At 40.4% G+C, this 20,458-nt stretch overlaps 1 protein-coding gene across 1 annotated transcript in view; it reads left to right on the top strand.

Annotated features, from left to right (window-relative positions):
• LOC149210890 (uncharacterized) overlaps positions 1 to 15,270 on the top strand; it is a 55,833-nt gene extending 40,563 nt beyond the window's left edge. Inside the window, exons 3-5 of the mRNA XM_089399129.1 lie at positions 13,923 to 14,208; positions 14,291 to 14,312; positions 15,033 to 15,270. Coding sequence (XP_089255255.1) covers positions 13,923 to 14,208; positions 14,291 to 14,312; positions 15,033 to 15,270 — 546 coding nt within the window. The remainder of the gene's footprint in view (positions 1 to 13,922; positions 14,209 to 14,290; positions 14,313 to 15,032) is intronic.
• The last annotated feature ends 5,188 nt before the right edge of the window (positions 15,271 to 20,458 follow it).

The following is a 20,458-nucleotide window of genomic DNA, read 5'->3' as shown; positions in this document are numbered from 1 at the left end:
ACTCTTTTGATTGAAATCTAGATATGTGTAAATCGAATAAATCTCATGAGCAACCTAATTTGAAGAGTTGTATTCATTCAAAATAGGAGATTGCAAGGAATGGGATGGACGCTAAATTATTTGATTGTTCTCGTCTTCATCAGGTGTGGTCTCACAACCTTGTGTCAATTCAAAATCTTGCTCATCATATTGTAGATTTGAAAAGTAATGCATGTCTTGATTAGAGGTTAATTAATTACAAGCAGGACACAAGGAATGGCAGGTTGAAGAAGAGGTGCCCATAAGAAAATATTCTTGATAAATCGAAAGATTGACCGATGTACCTAGGCAATCATCACCATGTATATAGATGGAATGATGACCATCATAATGATACTTTCCTGAGGCTTTCTCCTAGTTAAGTTTTTGGATCTCATTTGATTAACTTTCGAGATGAATAAGTTCTAAAATAGCCGAGAATGAAGGAACATCATTTTGACATGGAGGATTTGAAACAAGGAAGAGAGATCAAAAGTATATTCACCTTTATGCTCCTCTACCTATGAAATATGATCATTTTATATCTTATCACAATTGGAACCAACATATTGAAAATCAGAAGTATCTAAGGGACTAGATGGTGGAGCAGATTGATCAAGTGAATCAAGGTATAAAGGGCCATGAGATGTAGATGATAACAGATGACAAGTGCCCCTTGAAGAAATAACATTTTTAATGATGTTATATCTCATATTTTGGTTATGTACATTAAAGTGGTTTAGGGAAATCAAGGGATCAACCTTCAAACTAGGTTTCATGGGATTAATATAACATTCAAAGTTTCCCTGGATGTTACCTTGACCATAATAAGAAAATATAGGTAGGATAAATGAATAAACAATTCGATTTTCATGTTTCCCAATGCCAACATCGAAAGGAGGAGGAGAGGGAATAAAAGGAGTGGTAGGTTCCTCCTCTGAGATTAGAGATGTGTCATGATTGATATAAATTGGAAGAGAAAAATCATCCAGGGATTTTGATTTGAATTGTTTCAAAGAGATTTGAACCAAATACTAAAAGTTTTTAGCCATGAAATCCCAATCCACATCTCAAATATGAAGAAATCGATCATGAAAACCTCTAATATTTCATCTGATTTCATTCTAAGTTGATTGATCATGTCATATACATATTTATAAACATGCCTATCAAAGTCTTCACGAAGCACCTTAACAAGTTGTTTCAAGGAATGGATGGAAGTGACTGGTAATGTATGACACCATTTTTTGATAAGACATTCAAGGGCAAGGATGAACAAACATCTCTGAACACATTTACAATGAATTCCATCAGAGAGAAAAAAATGAATTAATTGAAAGAAGTGTCCAAGGGCAGTTACTTCACCCTCGCCATCAAACTTAAATTGAGGCAAGTTATTGTTTATTCTCGCGGGGATTTTAAGATCTAATCTTTTAGAAAAACACCTTGAGATTATGATTTAGGAATGAGACATTCAAGATGAAAGATTCAAAGCAGACTCAAGGGGCTCAGCTTGTTGTCTGGCCCTCTTTCTAGCGTCAAATCTACTGATGATGCTGGATTCCACCAATAGTAGCGGGTCTCCCCTATATGAAGTCCCAACTAAACCTCGCACCATTTGGAGTAGGAGCCCCATCTAGAGTATTGGCCTAGCCACTATAACTCAAATGTTTGCCTTGGCTTCAATTATCAACATAAGAGATTATACAAACAATCTTTGAATTAAAGTTAAGTTGACATTATGAGGTATACAATTGAAATGTATATAAGGTGCTTTCACGGCTAGGATAGAGAGAGTGTTCCTCTAGAAGAAAATTAATAGTATTATCCTAAAAGAGACACATGATAGCATAATAGTATCGTTAGTTAACCTGCAAAGTAGTTCACAATATAAAAATTATCATAAGAGTAAGTTTCAATGCACATTTAACAAGATACATACCAAAGCCAACGAAATAGTTCATTTTCAATAGTATGTGTTAACATAAACATACACCGTAAACAATGAAATAATAGTATCACAATCATTCATGGCATATGCAAGAAAGTGCATAGGCTCAAAGAGCTTCATATATTAAGTGAAAGTGCCAAGATATGCAATTACGATGTTGCCACACTAGCCCCAATAGTGGAACATTAAGTCACTACTTACTCCTCCAAAGAAAGATCTTCTCCCCTATATCAAACTAGAGGAACCAAGGCTAGCCCTCAAAAGTCCAAGCCTCCAAAATCCATTTTCTTGAGTTATGATGGTGTATTTATAACAAGAGGAATGACCTTTCATATCCCCATGACTCTTGAGCTTCCCTCATGAACCTTGGACTTCCAAGTGCCCCTTGAATTTCTACAAGACTCTTGGACATTTCTTAGTGAATCTTTTGTCCACATGCAACTCTTGGACTTCCACATATTTACATTTTCTCATATTTGAGATTACATCATTACATCCATAAATGATTTGGTGATACATTGACATAAATGACATTGTTATGACACTTGTGCAAGCCATGCCTTTCTAATGGTGACATGGAAATTCATGATGATATGGCAATGCCAAGCTGCTCTCTCTACTACTTTGACTTTGACTTATTCATTATATATATTTGCTTGTTCTTCATTTTCACCCTCCAAAGGGTATAGGTGAATTTTGAAACCTTCCAAGTCAGCTTCTTTGTCTCGATCCAAGGTTCCTTTGTGTTCTTCATGATGGTTCTTCCTCTGTTACTTCTTTACAAGTATTCTCTTGTAGCCTCTACTTGGTGGCCCCTCCTCGATGATCTATCTTAAGCATCACCCTGTCATGTTGTGATGATGATACTTGCAGATCTTGAACACTCATGAAAATCAAACATTAGTCCAAAAATCACCTACTCTACCTCTTCTTACGCATGGAAGATGTTGATTGAGATGAGACAACATGAAAGGATTTTGAGAGATGGAGGTTGGGAATTGCACAGTTGAGGGTTGTAGGGGCTGATTTATGCCTCACTACTGACTGGAACTGCGCAATATGAAATTCCATATGGCAGGACAAATATTCTTGTCCAATGAGGGGGTCCACGAGGAAAGGTCTTGAGCTTGCTGATTGATGAATTGTTGTGAGGAGTGCCCAAGAAGGAAGAGACATGGATTGCGTATTTTGGCATCACAAGGACTGAAGGAAGGCTCCACTATACACTGGAACTACACAATGCATAGTATGGTCCAAGTTAGGAAAAATCATTGCGCAGTGAGGGATCTCAGTCAACATGAGGAGCATGATTAGTCACAGTAATTATGCAATACATAGTGATTGAGGGATAGGCTCAGTGGATTGTGCAGTTGAGAACTTTAGTGACATAGAGATGATCCCTTTCTCACTAGAACTATGTAATGCCTTCTAATAGGCTCACTTGATGAAGAGAACTTTGCAGTTGGGCAACTTAGAGAGACAAGAAGGCAAGATTTATCATTGGAATTGTGCAATGACTGTAGGGAGGGCTTAAGAAACTACAAAATTGGGAAAGCTATCTTGGGCGTGTGTTATATTCTTTCCAAAACTAATCACACCTGTGGGGGGGCTACAAACCCCCATGTTCGTTGCGTCTGGCATAGCAGCGGGGTCTTAGAAGGGGGCGCATCCCACCTGTATGATGTCTAGGGTAGCACCTTGGAACTTAATCTTTGGACCCTGTATTAGGTGTGCGGACCTACCCATGGTTTTTTGCATGGGTTTTGAACATGGTTTTGGGCATGATGTTCTCTGCCCATGGTATTTTGTAGATCTTGTCAAGGGAACTATAATTATGTTCTAATCCAGGGTTAATGGATTGGGTTTTATGAATGCTTTGACATGTATATATATGTATTGTAACATTGAAAGGAATATAATGAAAATCAATCTGGTAGTCCCAGTTTTGGGATCCTGGAGAAAATATATGTTATTTGTTTTATATTCTCGTCATTGTTTATTTTTATTTTTAGAATTCATCTGCGAGTAATTTCTGTACAAGGTTAAAACCTACAATTCAGTGGCATAGAGAGGCCTCACAGCCCATTGCAACTTTGTAATGCACAATTTAGGGCAAGAGAGAACAAGAATTGCACAGTTGTCAAGGTTAGGAAACTAAATTGATGGCTTGGGCTTCAAGGTTGCTCAATATGTTGATTGAGAGAGACTACCCTCTAGGACTGCACAGTGCACAGTTTCAAAATGTAGGGGATGTTTCACTTTGGCTTAGGACTGTGCAATGTGCAATTCCAAAGGGTAGGAATATTGGTCAAAGATTGAGTAGGTTGCGAAGAGAGTGAAAGCTCCAAAATGGCTAAGTGTTGGACCAGTTAGGCAAGAGAGGATGAAACTTGCAAACAAGTCCTAAAACGGTGATCTCACACTCAGATAAAAAAAAACACACACCAAGAGGATACAAAAACTTGAAACCACATGCATACCTTGAAACGACAACAAAGTGACATGTATTTCTAAGTGTTAGAATTGAAACATCTCATTGTGACACTTAGAATACAAGTTACTACAAGAGTGCCGACTGTAACCAAAAAGTGCGCTAAGATGCGGAAGAACGTCTAACACATATTCTTATGATATATATGATCAAATAATCCAGAAGAATGTGCTAGAGGGGTCTCTAGTGGTGCACTAAAATGTAACACACGTAAAAATACAAACATAATTGCGATAGTGAGAAATAATGAAAACAACACTTGTAAAAGCTAAACAAAGTGAAAGTGACACATGTTATAGCGAAGAGAACACAAAAGTGACACTTGTTAAAGTGAAAGCAAGAATAAATGTTAGTTGCAAAAGTGAAAGCGACACTTGTGAAAGAAAAAGAGCACATAAACCACAATTGAGAAAACTCATCCGAGTAATGGTACAATTGCAACTAAGAATGAAGAATATGTCGACTGAAGCTGCGCATTGTCTATCAACATGGATTGCATAGTGCATGGTCCTGAAGGAGCGCACAATGCACTATCTCTAAAGACTACCCAACCATTGCTTCTAGGGATTGTGCAAACAATGTTATGGAGAATTTCCCAATGTCTATTTGCAAGGGTAGGCATTGACTTTCAAGCTTGTTGAAACAAGTGCACTCATGAATGCATCAAAGGCTAATAATGTGTTAGAAATATTATTTAAAACTAAGAAAAATGTCAACCAATCATGAATTGAACATGAACAACTTGGGGTGACAAACCATGGGATCACACGTAGGCTCCAAAATTCTAATGGAGGAAAATTTTTTGAGAGTGTTTGTCACAGCGCCAACACTTGGCGAAACACCGGATGAACTCCAACTTCTTTGCTTAGGTCAACCTTTGAGCACAAAATATTAGTCCTTCAGGAAGTATTGATTCATTGTGTTGATTTCCATGGCTTCCCAATTTGACCTGGTTATATATATATAATCTCCTTTATTCCCTTTCTCTATTGAACACATTCACAAAGCTTGCCATATTGCATTTGTTTTGATCTAAGAGAAGGGTAATATGTAATTACAAGTTTAAGATAAATAGAGTCTTTGTTTTCATATCTGGTGTTGCTTTGCTACAAGCGAGCTTGTTCAATACCTCGACAAAGTCACAACAAGAACACAAGCATTGCTTCACTGTCAATGAGGATAGTCAGTACCCCGACGAAATTACTTGATTCACCTCTAAGCGTAGGAAACCTTTATCTCTTACATCTTTTATTTTATTTTATTTGAATATGTTCATTGGAATTTATCAATATTCACATCACCAAGGTGGAAGAGGGATCCCGACATATTGAGAGCAAGAGAGGTTGTTCCTTCAAAGACAATTAGAAATACCTACGTGTTAAAATCATGAATTTTATTTATTATTCAAAATATGTACATTTATAATAGATTGGTGTGACTCTTGGACTTGTCTTCCAAGGTTTCTTAGACTCCCTTTGACTCTTCAACTTTCACACCATAACCCTTAGCGGATTAGGTGTCCAACATTCCCCCCCTTAATTTGAAGGGGTATATACAAGTCTAAGAAGAGAGCTATAATACAAAAATAAAACAATGCATGAAAACAATAAGCTGAATGTGCTCTCTGAAAATATGGCATAAGGTGGGAGAACTCGAAGTCTCAATTGGTGGTGTTTTAAGGATGACCATTGACACTGAAATGCTTAGTGCAGTTCCTAGAACTCTTCCAAATCTAGCAAGAAGTTGAAGTCTTATGCTAGAGGAAGTGTTCCTTAATGGTTTGAAGAGGGAAACCTTCAACCTGGAAAAAGGGAGGTCTATAAACTGTGATGGTTTAAGGAAGACCACCAACCAAAGGAACGCTTAGTGTGATTCCTATACTATTCCAAATCTGGCGAGAGGATGAAGTCTTGTGCTAGAGGAATTTCTCCTTAATGCTTTGGAGAGGGAGACCTGCAACCTATGGTGGTTAGGGAAGGCCATCAACCAAAGGCATGCTTAGGGGCTTCTGTGTCTCTATCTACAACTCTAAATTTGGGTATGGTTATCTTTGGTTGTATGCTTAGGCAGCAAGTTCAAGTTATGGCTCAGGCTCGCTTGATGCATCTTTGAAACTTGTATATGACCATCACTTCCCCCTGTCAAATACAAGGTGAGAAGATGAAGAGAACTCAACTGCAAGAATTTTCAATACTCTAGAATAAATTCTGACATTTGACTGAAATATCTTCTTGGTTGTTGAAGCCCATTACCAAGAAGCAATCCATCCAAGGTGAATCTTTGTCCTTGTAGGAGGTTTGTTTTTGAAGCATTTGTGTGAAGAATGAGTACACTGAACACAATGCTTGCACGGGTGAAGATCAAAACAATGATTTTTCACATGACCAACTTTGTCACAATGTTGGCATTTCACAATCTATTGTTGTGGAGGAGGAGCAGGAACAGGTGAATATGAACCATCTTGAATTAATCCATCACTCTAAAATTTGATGGGTTTTGAGTAGTCTGGAGTATGAAAGGATGACTCCTTATCACATCCAAGACTAGTTTTATGCTTGTTTTCAGCAATCCCTTCCCAAGTTTTGATGATGGGCTTAGGAAGTCTAGGTTGAATTTCTACACTTGCATGCAAATCCGCTCTTTCAATCACTTGATTAGTTTTTGGCACCTGAAGGGAATCTATCTCAAACTCAAACATTGGATTGTTCCAAAAAGAAAACAATTCAGAGTGATTTATTTTCTCTTGTAATTCATCTTGTTGTAGCTGTGATTTAAGCTACAAGAAATCAATCTTTTCTTGTGCATATTGTAAACAGTTCTGAATGTCAGCAAGAGAGACTTTATTAATTTTGAGTATGTTGCCAGCATTGGACATGATTAGAGTTTTCAGTAACTTTAATAGGCCATGAATTTTCGTCATTATTCAATCAGCTCAGGTCAACAAATGACTATGAATGTACTTATAAGGGTAGATAGCTCGCAATGCAATTTTATTCAAAAATAAAATGTTCCTAATAATAAGAAGGAAATCTACTCAATCAATAGTCCTTTACAAGCAATAAATATTGTCCTTGAAAAATGATTCTCCTATATGTCGGCTGACAAATAAATTCCTCCACAAAAGATGGACTTGAAAAAACACACACTTCTCTATTCTATGTCATCAAACAAGTTCATTTGAAGAGTTCAAGGTGTGAGAGCAACTTTAGTAATTTTTCGCTTCCTTCATACTACAATGTCAATGCTAGGATGCAATTGGTGGTGTTATCTCAAAATCAGACCCTGATAGGCTACTGGTCAGGTTGACTCTAAGTAACTATTTCAAACCTACTTTAGGCTGAGGCTTAGCCTCCTCAACCTGAGAGGGCTCTCTCTGGGTATAATAATGATTTTGATTAAAAAATAAGATGGCTAACTCTTGTAGAACAACTGCGACAAACATGAATGCTGGAAATACATTAAAAAAGTATCCATTGGGCCTATGGAGTCAACAACACCTCAATATAACAAAGATCTCGACCTTACATGGAAGTCAGGGCATTCAGCATTTGAATATTCAGAACATACACTCATATGGAACCACACAGTTTACAGATGCATACAGGAAATCAGACCACATTCAATGAATTCTGAGTGATTATACATCCATACCACTGTAAACAAAACTAAGAAAAGGAAAACATCACACATTCTGAATATAAGAAATCCTTCATGAATCCTGAGAAGTAAAATCAAAATTATATTACTGAAAGTGAGTCTTTACATAAGCCAAATACTATGCTCTGTTATAAAGTTTTCCAACCCTCATTACATTGCTGTTTCAGCTATATATAGAACTCTTATTCTAACTGATCGAGATTCCTCCTCCAGCATGAGGGGAATTCGAAAACTATTTCTAATGACACCTATCAACCATTTAACTAACTAATAAATACAACAAAGTGCTGACTGGAGTTTTTTTAGAGATTTAAATCAACTATGACTCTAACTCCATATTGTATGTATGATGGCTTCTCCTCGTTCTTTGACATCTGGCCCTCTTTCAGTTTAGCTGAGATGGGTGTTTAATGCTCCATGTTGACCTTGGATGCTGAATCTTTTTAACTGCTCAGAAATATTAGGAGATTACCCTTGCTTCTCGGCTTCAGTTTTCCCCAAAATATTCGAATGCACAGAAGCATGACCTTTAGCCTTTAATTACCCCAAAATGTAGAAGACTGCCACGTCCTTGATGCGTTGTAAGCTTTTCCCATGAACATGTGTGCAGGCAAAAGTTTCTTGCAGGCAAACCGTTTGATATATCCTGAACTGTGGTAAAGGTGTTCACTTTACGACAAAAATTGGATTTGAATATTAAACCTTTTTTAAGCGTCCACCTGTCTTGACATAATTGACTGTTGACAGCTTCAGATGATGTCTTGCATGCCCTTTAGACGTTTTCCTTCCAAAATTCCCGCTTATAATTCAAACTGCTTGAATTGCGTAAAAATCATCACCTTCAGCAGTTTCGTAGCGCGCTACGAAACTGCTGAGTTTTTTTTTTTTTTTTTTTTTTTAAAACAGCTTGCTTTTGACCCGAGACCTTTATTAGCCGAGTATTTGATTGCCAAAAATTCCCTTAAACTTTCCACATGTCGAACAGGGATTTATATTTGCTCAGAAAGATAAGTTTAAGAAAATTTGTCAAAATTTTGGAAACAAAACCTTACTTGAAATGAAAACTCATTTAGCTGGTAGCTGGCTTAGCTGTGCCTTCAAATCTTCAATTTGTTTCTTCATAGCCTTATTCCCAGCTCTCAGTTGCATATTAATCCTTCTGATGTACTTGGCTTCTTTGATTGCTGGTACTGTCCATGTGTGAAACTGTGAATGGCCATCAACCACTGAATTCAACTGGGCTTCTAGGGTTTCATTCCCTTTCCATAGAGCTTTATAATACTTTGCGTGTATAACTGCATGTTTTCTAGCGGCTTTCTTCAATTTGGCAATCTCATATTTAGCTGATTCTAATTGGCTCTTTATGGCTACTATATTATCTCCTTGAGATGTGATGACTGTTTTGCTTGCGTTTTTCTGTGTCTCTTCCCCTGTTTCCTCTGTTCTTGGCAGTGCTTCCTGTACTTGCTAGAATCTCCTTGTCATAGGTCTTCTAGGTTTAAAAACGAATTCTTCAGCTGGCACATCAAATTTAAGCTTTTTTGAGGCCTTGGATTTCTTGGTGCTTTCTTGTTCTGACTGCATCAATTCGATTTGAACTGGTAGAGACTGCTCGAATTCAATAGCCTGTAATAAATCATTTAAACTTGCCTTGGACACTGGACTTTCTTCGACTGCTATAGCTTTACCTTTCTCCTTATTTATCTGGCTTCTTGCTCTTACCCTCGAGACTACTCCAGATGTGCTTGTTTCAGGTACAGTCTTTTTACCATGAACTTTTTCCTTAGTTGATTGCTGAGGTTGATCTTGGATGATGAGTGGCTTCACTTGTTTTCTTACTTGTGACTTTGGAACTCTTTTAGCTCTTACTTCTGTTTGGAGCTCAGCTGTTGTAGCCTCTCTAACAGGTTGAGGAGTGAGGCCAGTCTGGATTTTGAAGCCAGCCATAAAAATGAATGAATTCCAATCCCTGTCTATCTTTTGGAGCCCATCTAAAACCAGTAGTTTAATCAAACCATGATGAAACAAAGAGGTTTCACAGTCCTCTTTCCTCAGTTGTACCTTATCACACATCTTACTCAAACTACGAAACAGATAAAAAGGTAAGTCTATGGAGACTTTCCCGGTGAAATGCAAAAGTAGCTTGAAATGGTAAGAATAAACCTTGTTATACCTTCCTTCACAAGTCAAATATTTCTGTATGCAGGTGAGTAAGAGAGCATAATGTTCTTTGACATAATTCCTGGGCACTGCCTTACTTAAATCTTCATTTACATAATCATCCTTCAAAAACTCCTTGCAAGGATTCATGTCAAATTTGAAATTTTTGAACCATTCCTCTTGTCCTCTTGGGATCTCTGTCATAGCAGATATCACTTCTGGAGAAACCTGCACTTCTAACATGGCTACCTTTGAATTCAAACCAGTGAAGTTAAGTGAAAATTCCTTAGTTACCTGTGCATGTCCTCCTTGTAACTTTTTGCAAAAGTTCCAGCACCCGGCCTTTTTAAACGCTTTCTTCACCTCTTCATTTCTCAGCGTTATATCCAGGCCTTCGGGTTCAGTCCTTAGACATTTGCCGGATCTGTGCTCTTTTTTCTCCATGGATCCTTCCAAATCTTCACACACAAAGACTACCAGCTCCGGTTGGAATTGTGATTCAGCTTCTTTTTTAATTCGGCCTCGCTTGATTATCAGCCTCGCTTGATTATCAGCCTCGCTTGAATTATCAGCCTCGCTTGAATTATCAGCCTCGCTTGAATTATCAGCCTCGCTTGAATTTTAAACTCTTTCGTTTAAAACCTTTCAAGATATAATCTTGCAGATTTGTCATTCATGCAGGACTTACGGCCATCATTATGGTTTATGCACGGTAAAATTTCTTGGGAGTAATAATTGGTGCATATCAACAGATCTAGTGGTGGTGATAGTGGCAATGAGCGTTAAAATGTGATAAGAAAGGTATATGAGCTGACATGAGAAGACATGGCTGACGACTCACCTAACGGACTTGACATTTCGGGAAAGATTCGTTGCGGAATGTACGAATCCATGATTTCACAGCGCTGTTAGTTTTGAATTTTAATGATGCGCTGCGAAACTGCCTAATCATGAAGTGCTGCGAAACTGCCTAGTTATGATTGCGCTGCGAAATTGGCGAATTGGAATAGCGCTGCGAAATCACGAAAAGGCACGGTGACTCACATAAAACAAGAGGTGGCTATAGAACAATGATGGGTAGAGGGGAACCAATGGGAGTTGAGAACAACTTGAGTTAAAAACTCTTTTAAAAACTCCAAATCCTACGGGAAGAAAATTAAAACGAAATTAAACTAGCACAGACCTTTGTCATCGGGCTAGGATAGAAAATTACATGTATCAGTTTTTAGTTCTAAGTGATAACAGGTGGAATGGAAACACCATCGACTAATTTGTTGAACTTGAACTCCAACTCAAATAATCCTAGATGGTTTAGTGGTTCAAAAGAATGACCCTAATTCTTGTTCAATGTAGTCATAGTGCATAAACCATAATCGATGCAGGGTTTGAAGAGTGTTCAATGTTGCTTCAACTCATTCTCAGGTACATACACATTCAACAATCCATTCACAATGTACTACTAGTTTTAATCAATGCACTATTTGGCTATGAGTTTCTTTGGCGTCTACTGTTATGAAGGATTAGGTGTCCAAAGCTCCAAATCGTTGGAATCTTGGTGAGAGAGAAAGATTAGGTTTTATATTTGGTTTGAAAAGTAAACCAGTAATCCTTGCAAGTTCATGGATCGATTCCTTCCATTTCTTGATATCTTCCATGTGGACTTCACATTAATTGTGATGGTGATTTCTAAATGCTTCTTCTGCTACACGCTAAGAAATCCAACATCCAATTCTTCATATTTGAGCATGCATAGTGTTCATTATTTGTGATTCAGTTGGAGACAACGATTTCGAGGTTGTCAATGGAAAGAGAATGAGATATATATAACAAACTTTGTGAAATAAATGAATGAATACACCACAAATCTAACCCAAAACTCTATAAACAATGACAACCAGAGTTTTAACGTTCCTGTAAATGCACATATAAAGAAGCATGGGCTAGGCCGTCAAAGAGAGCCCACGGTCTTAACGCACAACTCACACACGTTCTTCAACACAATGTTCAAAATATTTATGCCTCCAACAACACGCAAAATATATGCTCAGGCTTCATATTCACATCGTCTTCAATTAGGGAATTCAACACACAATCATGGAAAACACATAACATTTATGACTTTTATAATGAACATATAATCTAGGCGTTAAGCACAGACTAGGGATCCATTCTAATGCTCTACAACTAGCAGGAAATGACTGTGATGCCAAAAGTAATATTATAATCAACTTTATAATGGGAAAAAGACTCTAGTTGTGTGCTATGCGAGTTGGATGATCAGAGAAAATGCACGGTTGAAGAGTAGAATACGAAAAGACTATGTGTTTCTCATCTTCATTACCAAAAATTGATGTCAGGAATTGTCATAGTGTGCAAAATGCATATCATTTGAAGGAGGGCCATGAATTGGACTGCATCATAACTGAAAAATTATCATAAGATTGGGTTACACAAAGATAAAAGGGAACAATATATGAAGCATAAAATAGATAGCTGCAAGTAGCTAAAGACTGGAATTTGAATTCCTCCATTAACAAAAAGAATTTGCATCGTAGGGAGCCCTCCTTTCCATGGTGTCAGGGAAGCTGTGTAGCCTCCTTAAGATTCTTAATTCCTCCCAAAATCCCTTTTTAAGCACACTCTCCAAAGAGACCCAAAAAGTATCTCTCAAATCCTTAATTCCACCCTCTTACATAATCCCCACCCTTATGAGTTGGAAGAATAATTTTAATGTTTCCCAAAAATATATTCCAACACCTTTTCCCTCGATGACAAATTCAAATTTACTTCATTTACATCACATGCCATTTGCATTTGCATTCTGCATTTACACTTCATCTACATTTAATGTTGGACACCTAATCCTCTATGGGTTAGTGTCGAAGCAGAATAGACTAAGGAAGTCCAAGAGACCTTGGGATGTGGAACCCAAGGGTCACATAATGTACTATAAATGTATATCATTTGTTAATAAAAATGTACTCTCGTTTTTTATCTTTCATACTCTTTCTGCCATGTGTGTGCTTAACATGGTATCATAGCAGACGATATCCTGCCATGCTCATATTTGAGCCACAAATTTTTGTGGTCTTTCTCTGTGTTTGTCAGACTTGAGCGTTGGTTGGAAGGGTCATTACTTTTTGTGATGGTTGTTGCTCTTAATATGTGTGTTGTATGTGCTGAAGATTAAGGCTCTATTGTAGAAAAGAAATTGGTTTTGTGTATGGCTCAATGATTCATTTGTGTGCTGACTTGGAGTTATATTGGTGTTAAATGGTGCTCTTCGTTTGTGCGTTGAATGCATCGAAAACTATGATTAAAGCTGCCTGCTATTAAAGCTCAACGTCGAGTTGGACAACCTTCATGTGAGTTGATTGAGGTCTGATAATCCTTTGCATAACGTATCTGTGCCTTCTCTGCCACACTGCCAATTAGTTCTGACCTTCTGGTCCATATATTCCCCAATTTCATTGCTGCGCAGAGAAACACTCCTTCACTCAGCGTTATTTGTGCCATTTCTGTCCTGCCATTCTGAATATGCTCAGTTGTTTCACTCAGCCATTTCTCTGTGATAACCAATTTATAGTGTGTGCGCCATTAAACTTTCATCGCTCTTGTTGCGGGTTGTCTTCACCTTTTTGGTAGGGACTTCAGCAGAGCTACTGGTTGCTTGAAAGTAATGAGGCAAGGCAGAAATTTGCAAATACCAAGTCAATATCATCTTCGCAATTCTTTGGCGAGAACAAGAATACAGTCGATACAGAAACTCATGTCTGCTTGCAGAAGTTTTCTAGGTCATCGGGCATATCAAGCAACGAGCTTTTTGGACATGATGAGTATGATTCTCCTCTGGACATGACAACAAGTGAACTTATTACAAGGATTTCATTGCAGGCATCTCAGGACTTATCAACCCTAAAGAACATAGCTGGTGAAATTGGGAAGAGGAATAATTTGTGAAGGAAATGAAGCGTTTTGAAGCGTTTCTCATAAGTTGCTTTGGTGGTTTGTAGGCTACACCGGAGGATGCAATTGGTATGTGCTAATTCACTCTTGTAATGCATTGAATGCTGCATTGAACTCTTGAGTCCTGTGTATGGTATTGAACTGTGGAAGCCGTGCGATTGAACCATCGATAGTCCATCGAACCATTGAACCATCGATAGTCCATCGAACTGTGTATGGTATTGAACCATCGATAGTCCATGCATGGCAAGTCATCGTGTATGAGGGAAGTGGTGTGAACCATCTCCAGTGCACAAGTTGTCAGCAGAACCTGCTCTTTGGACCCTCCCACCACCTCGCACGGGGCAATGCACATCATCGATGGACCTCTCTTCGCCTTCTCTGCCAGTACCGAATAGCGCATCGATGCATAGTCCTTGTGCGTGGTGCTCCATGGTCTTCATATACAAGCCTCATAGAACGATGATATCCATTATATTGTTTCATAATTTCATTGTCTTTAAAATTATAACATTGTCTCTGCTTCAAACTTTTGATATTGTTTCAACTGTGTTTCCCTAGTTACATCCTCCCGGCATATAATGCTCCACACCAACTCTATTTGAGCATGTGCTGCATTGCCTCATGCTTATTCTTTGTGTCTGTTGTCGAACCTGGGCATTCTCTGAAACTATATGTTGTGCGTTGAGTTACTTTTGATAATTATATGCTGGTCATATATGCGTTGAGTCAAAGCAGTCAGACCCTTTGTATTGTGTATTGATTCATGTGTTGGTGTTAATAGCTCAGTGTGTTAAAGTTTGGCTATTTACTTGAAGCTCTTGATTTTGGTGCTCCACCTCACGGAGGTATTGCCTATGGGCTTGATCGGTTGGTTATGCTTTTGGCTGGTGAAATCTCTATCAGAGATGTTATTGCATTTCCAAAGACAACTACAACACAATGTTCTCTGACAAAAACACCATCAAGAGTTGATCCAAAGCAGCTTCTAGAACTTTCCTATTCCATTGAGAAGTTTACTGACTAGTGAAGCAGGTTAAGCTGGTTGCATAGTTTACAGTTTTTTAAATGGTACAGATGGGTATTTTTGGCATATCATTGTGCTGGGCTTGGTAGCAATAATCCACACATCCACGCATAATGTTTGCTAGTGAGATTTATCTTACAATGGCAGTGCATATTTTGTTGGTTAGTTTTGGCTTCTACTCTGATTAATTGAAGAAAGGAAGCTCAAATCAGATCCTGATATACCATTACAAGCAATTTTGGAAGGTATCAATGTCATGAATATGTTAAAAATGAGGTATATAAAATGCTCTCTGCTATTGTGAAAATGCGCTTAAAATAAATGTTCTTGGACAAAAGATCAATAGTTTAATTTCGTGGAGAAAAGATGATTATTTCCTATAAGGGCTAACAGAGACACCACAAGAAGCACTTATTGTTGGCTTGACCCAGGTTCGGAAGAGTTATTAGCCAAACAAATCCCGCAGTGACCGGACCTTTTAGCAAAAGTTCGCGGAGCGCAGACTGAGGTCTCACCCGAGGTAGCAGGGGAGGGTACTGGAACCAGGTTTTCGCATCCTTGGGATGTCTTGATGTGGTCTGGAGGGTTCACACACCATTTTGTGGCCTTGCGCCACTATGCGTCCGCATAGATCCAGACCAAGGCAAATCCTTACTACTTATTAATACTTAGTTTGTTATAGATAAGATCTACTTCTTACAGTCTTTAAGCAAACATTTAATAGAGATAACCAATGCGCGCACCTAGAAATGTTATAGAATTGCATAAACTCAGAATATAAGCATAAGCGCATAGATCAAACAGAGATATAAACCAGAAATTAACCAGATCCACAATATTTCAGAATCAACTTACCTTTATTCAACTCTTTCGCCAATACAACAAGATCTTCCCTGTGCACTCAGCTGCAGGGGTCCACGCACATAGCTGCGGACTCTACCAGGCCTCTATGCACATAGCGGTAGACCCACTATCTATCTACCAACACCCTTGACTTAGAATTATAGATGCTTTAAGACTTCTCTCTTCATAAACCCATTACATCCGAGATCCAAAAATACATACCAAAAACTTTCTTCTAACACTAGAGCCTTGCTCTATTTATACACCTCCATGGTCCGTGGACCATGGGCAAGCCGGCTTATTTTACATTATTTTTGGGTGGACAAACCTTTGACTTGACTCATTATTTTTCACACTCCATGCATCTCGCGGAGTCTTTACCATACCTTTACGCAAAATTGCGGGCTTTGAGCCCCAAAACTGTTACGCGGGGCCTCTTCTACCCAACAGTCCCCCAACACAATCATCATGACTCGTCTCGAGTCACTCGGCTGGTGTGACAATCTTCACGTAGAGGTCGGTCAGCAACTTCTGCACTTCACTTGTACTTGCAACAAACTCTTCCGCCATCCACTATACCTATTCGACGCGGGCCATCGAGATATCAGTCTCTTTTTCAGCTGCATCACCGGGTGCATATTCTTCCTGCATGTGTGCCACCTTGTGCTAGATAGTGGTGGAAACCGTGAATGCCTCATCAAGCCATGGCTGGAGACATTCTTTAATCACTGCTTCCTTCTGTCGAGCAACATCAGCTTGTATCTTTAGGACCTGGGCCTCCCTCATCTTAGCCAAGAACTGTGTAATAGCAACCGTTTGCGCGGTTCCTCTGACATTATCATAGGCTTGTTGGAGCTCCCTTACCTCCATGTCCAGTCGCTGTAAGGTTGGATCCTCCTAGCGTGAAGTGAGCGTAATAAGCGACTAATCCAACAAGTCGGCACATTCCTTCATGGCACGTGTGATCGTTTCCCTCCCGGATTTAATGATCCCTTTGTGCTGCTCTGGTGGCGTCGAAAGCTGTACTTGTAGTTTCAGCTCTGCGATCTACAAGCTGAGCTCCAAATGAATCCTCGTGGCCTCCTCCTTTGCTTCATGGAACCCACTAGCTAGCTTGTGGACTCGTATGCCAATAGGCAACTCGGCCGCAATCTCCAGTTCGGGGGCCCGCGAACATGCTTCCTCTACAAGTTGCTCCAACTGCTAACTCTATACGACGACTTCGTCCCGTTGGAGGCTCAATTGTTCTATATTAATTCTCTATTCACTGAGTACCTGTTCCATGCATCCTTCCCTGGTGCGAAGCTTCATCATTGTGTTGTCCTGGAGCTAGTACAATCTTTCACCCAGGAGGGCAGAAAAATTTAATCCAAGCCCCATAAGCTGGCCCAGCACAGCTTTGTCCGCTGCATTTTCTGTGATCAATGCTCCTACTGGGATCGTGATAGTATGAGCCATTTGGGCCTTTAGCAGATGCTCAGTGGTTGACATACCCATAAGTCCATGAGTAGCGATGGTTCTTGGCTGCGATGCCCGTGTCCCAAGTTCCTGTATCTGCACGTGGAGCACCCCCAACACAATCTGTTGCTCCAACATGGCCTCGTCGATTGCTTCCCGGGTGACTTTGCGAACTGTGTCCCCTATGTCACCTAGGTTTCCCTCAGTCAATGTGGTCATTCCTCCGTCCCCCTTAGATGCCTTGGCCTTCTTCCGCGACTTTGTCTATTCTGTCGGCTATGGCCATTTTAAGGGCACACCCGTGGTGGTTGGCGGTGTTTCTTCCATCCCTGTATTCGTGGTCGTCTCAGTGGGCACCTTCAGACCACTTCCATCCTTTGTCATTACAGACCCTCCTGCTGGTGCCTTGCCTTGCGAAGTTTGTGCCGCCTCCCTGGCCACCTGTACTTTTGTAGCATGCTATTCGTTCCTCTTTTGTTGTGTTGTGTGCTTAGCTTCAACCTTTTGTTTTTGGATAGCGGCCTCATCGCACCCCACCGCATCTGGTATGCGCCATTCTGGTGGCCAGGTATCCAATACCGCATCGATAGCTTCAATGGAAATGAAAGGAAGTGTGGTCCACGTCTGGTCGGGGTCCTTGCATGCCCGGATGTAGACAAAGTGCATGTCTGCTTTAAACTCGGTGATGTGCTTCACACTGTCATATATTTCGTTGGACAGACGGGGTTGCTGGGTGATCCATTGTCAGACGTTGGCGTCCATTAGTATCCAGAAAATCTTGATGCCCTGGATTCTTGCAGCATCCTTGGTCACCCAGAGTGACGCATATTTGGCGGCTTCTGGCCAATCCTGGTCCAAAGAGGGAAATTGGCTATCTTTGGGTAATTCACTGATAACTAGCACGATGGACAACAACAGCCACGCATAGTGAAAGGTCTTTCCCTCCTCTTGGACCTACTTACATTTGGTCAAAAACTCGTCATAGAGGAATTGCGCCCAATTGAATCGTTCCCCTGCTGCGCATTGCTCAGCTAGTGCAACGACTATCATTGGAACCTCGTTGCTACGACATTTCCACATCACTTTGCCTGCCAACAACTGGGTAGCAATGCAGACCGCTTTGTCCGAAATACTATCAATAGTATACCCTCGCTGCCCTTTCTCCAGCTTGTATTTCTTTTTCAGGGTTTCTGTCATTGTCACATCGCCACTCTTATCAATGATTTCCCTGGGGTCTCTTCCTTCACAGGGGAGCTATGAGATCCTATGAATGAGTTCTGCCGTGATGTGGATGGGTTTATCTATCCATAAGTATCCATCGTGTACCAGACAGAGCAGTTGTCTGATGACCAATATTGTAATAGGGGGACGAAGAAAGTGGGGGATGGACAAAAGATAGAGCACCCTGGCTTCCTCCACCTTTCGCAACCATTCCTTTAGCTGAAGTGTCGTAACTGTCCCTTCCGTGCTTTGCTCCATCAGTTCGCTAGTCGCCAAATGGGGAAATTTTTCTGTATCTGCAAGGTCCCAGTCTTCAAATTTCATCGTCGAAATACGGCTAGTCACTGTGCCTTCAAGTGAAACCCCTTTTGGAAGAGACGAGGTGATGAGTATGTTTTCAACGTCATCTAGATTTGTAGGGACCTTAGCCTTCCCTTTGCTTGGAGGAACATACTTGGGTCGTTGGACTAGCTGGATATTTGCTTCACCTTCCTCGTCTGGGTCTATTTCTTCGACATAGGTCGGAGGTCCCTCTTCCTCCTCGTCGCTTTCAATTGTAACAGCTTTGCCCTTTTCTTCCATTGTGAGCTTGCTAAATCGCAGATGTCATGGTAACCTCCTTACTGGTCCTGGTATCTGGGGGTCCTTCTTGGTCCGCGACATCCTAGGTGATTTAGGGATTTTGGCTGCCTGTGGTGTAGGATTCTGTGGAACCTCCTTGGTGGTTATCGACCTGAGGAATGCCTCTCGCAATTCCTTTGGCATTGCCTGAAACCACGGGCTTTCTTCCATTGGCGTGTCATCCATCTCGGCTTGAACCTAGGGCATCCTATTCTTCGAATGATCAGGCTTTGTGGTGTGCCGCTTCCCTTGCTTGTTATATACAATTTCAAATTCAAATTCATCCTTTCGCCCTATTCATGGCTCATTAATGCGATCTTGGTGGTTACCCCTATGCCTTAATTTCCCATCGCTTGCTCCTCGGTGTCTTAAATGGGACATCTTATCATGAACAGTACCTGCAACGGTCGCCTTCCATCCTTCCCCTGCGACAGCGTAGCCCTTGGTATGCTGATGTGTCCTATGCGTTTGACTGGCCTTGTGCGCCATGGCCAAATCACGCAGCTTTCCTACAGCCTGTTTTATAGTCCCGCAACCTCTTTCAACTGCGTGGAGCACTGAGACTGGGCCTCCTACAGATAGTTAGGTGGTTGCACCCCTCGTGCAAGCCTTCCTCTTCCCTACTAGCCTGGGTTTCAGGCACCCTGCATGTTCCGCTGAGTCCAGTAGCGTATTACAGTCTGTGCTCCCTTGTGCCCTAGGGTGCAGCCGCAACCATGATAGTAGGGTCACGACCTATTCTAGTAGTGTAGGAGAGCCGGCCAGGTCCAATCCCCTCAGTGGCTCTTTCGCGTGGTCTGTTTGTGTGACTCCTAATTTTATTGTGTCAATTTCTTCATCTAGCCTTGCACTTTTCTTTCTTAGCCTGGCCCCTGCTTCCTCTAACTCACGAAGTCTCATTTTTCCGTGTTGAATGGCCTCAAGCAACCCTCGAATTGCTTTGTTTATGACCTCAATCAGGGAAGTTGCTTCAGTCTGTTACGTTTCATCCCTTCGCATCACCTTCACCCTCCCTTGTTTGCTACTGGTTTGATAATTCCATCGA

Source organism: Pinus tabuliformis, chromosome 1_2, assembly GCF_031772625.1.
Source record: "Pinus tabuliformis cultivar Carrire ecotype Pingquan chromosome 1_2, CPIR1, whole genome shotgun sequence".
Lineage (NCBI taxonomy): Eukaryota > Viridiplantae > Streptophyta > Pinopsida > Pinales > Pinaceae > Pinus > Pinus tabuliformis.
The sequence above is the reverse complement of the archived record's forward strand: the minus strand, read 5'-3'. Positions and strand labels throughout refer to the sequence as shown.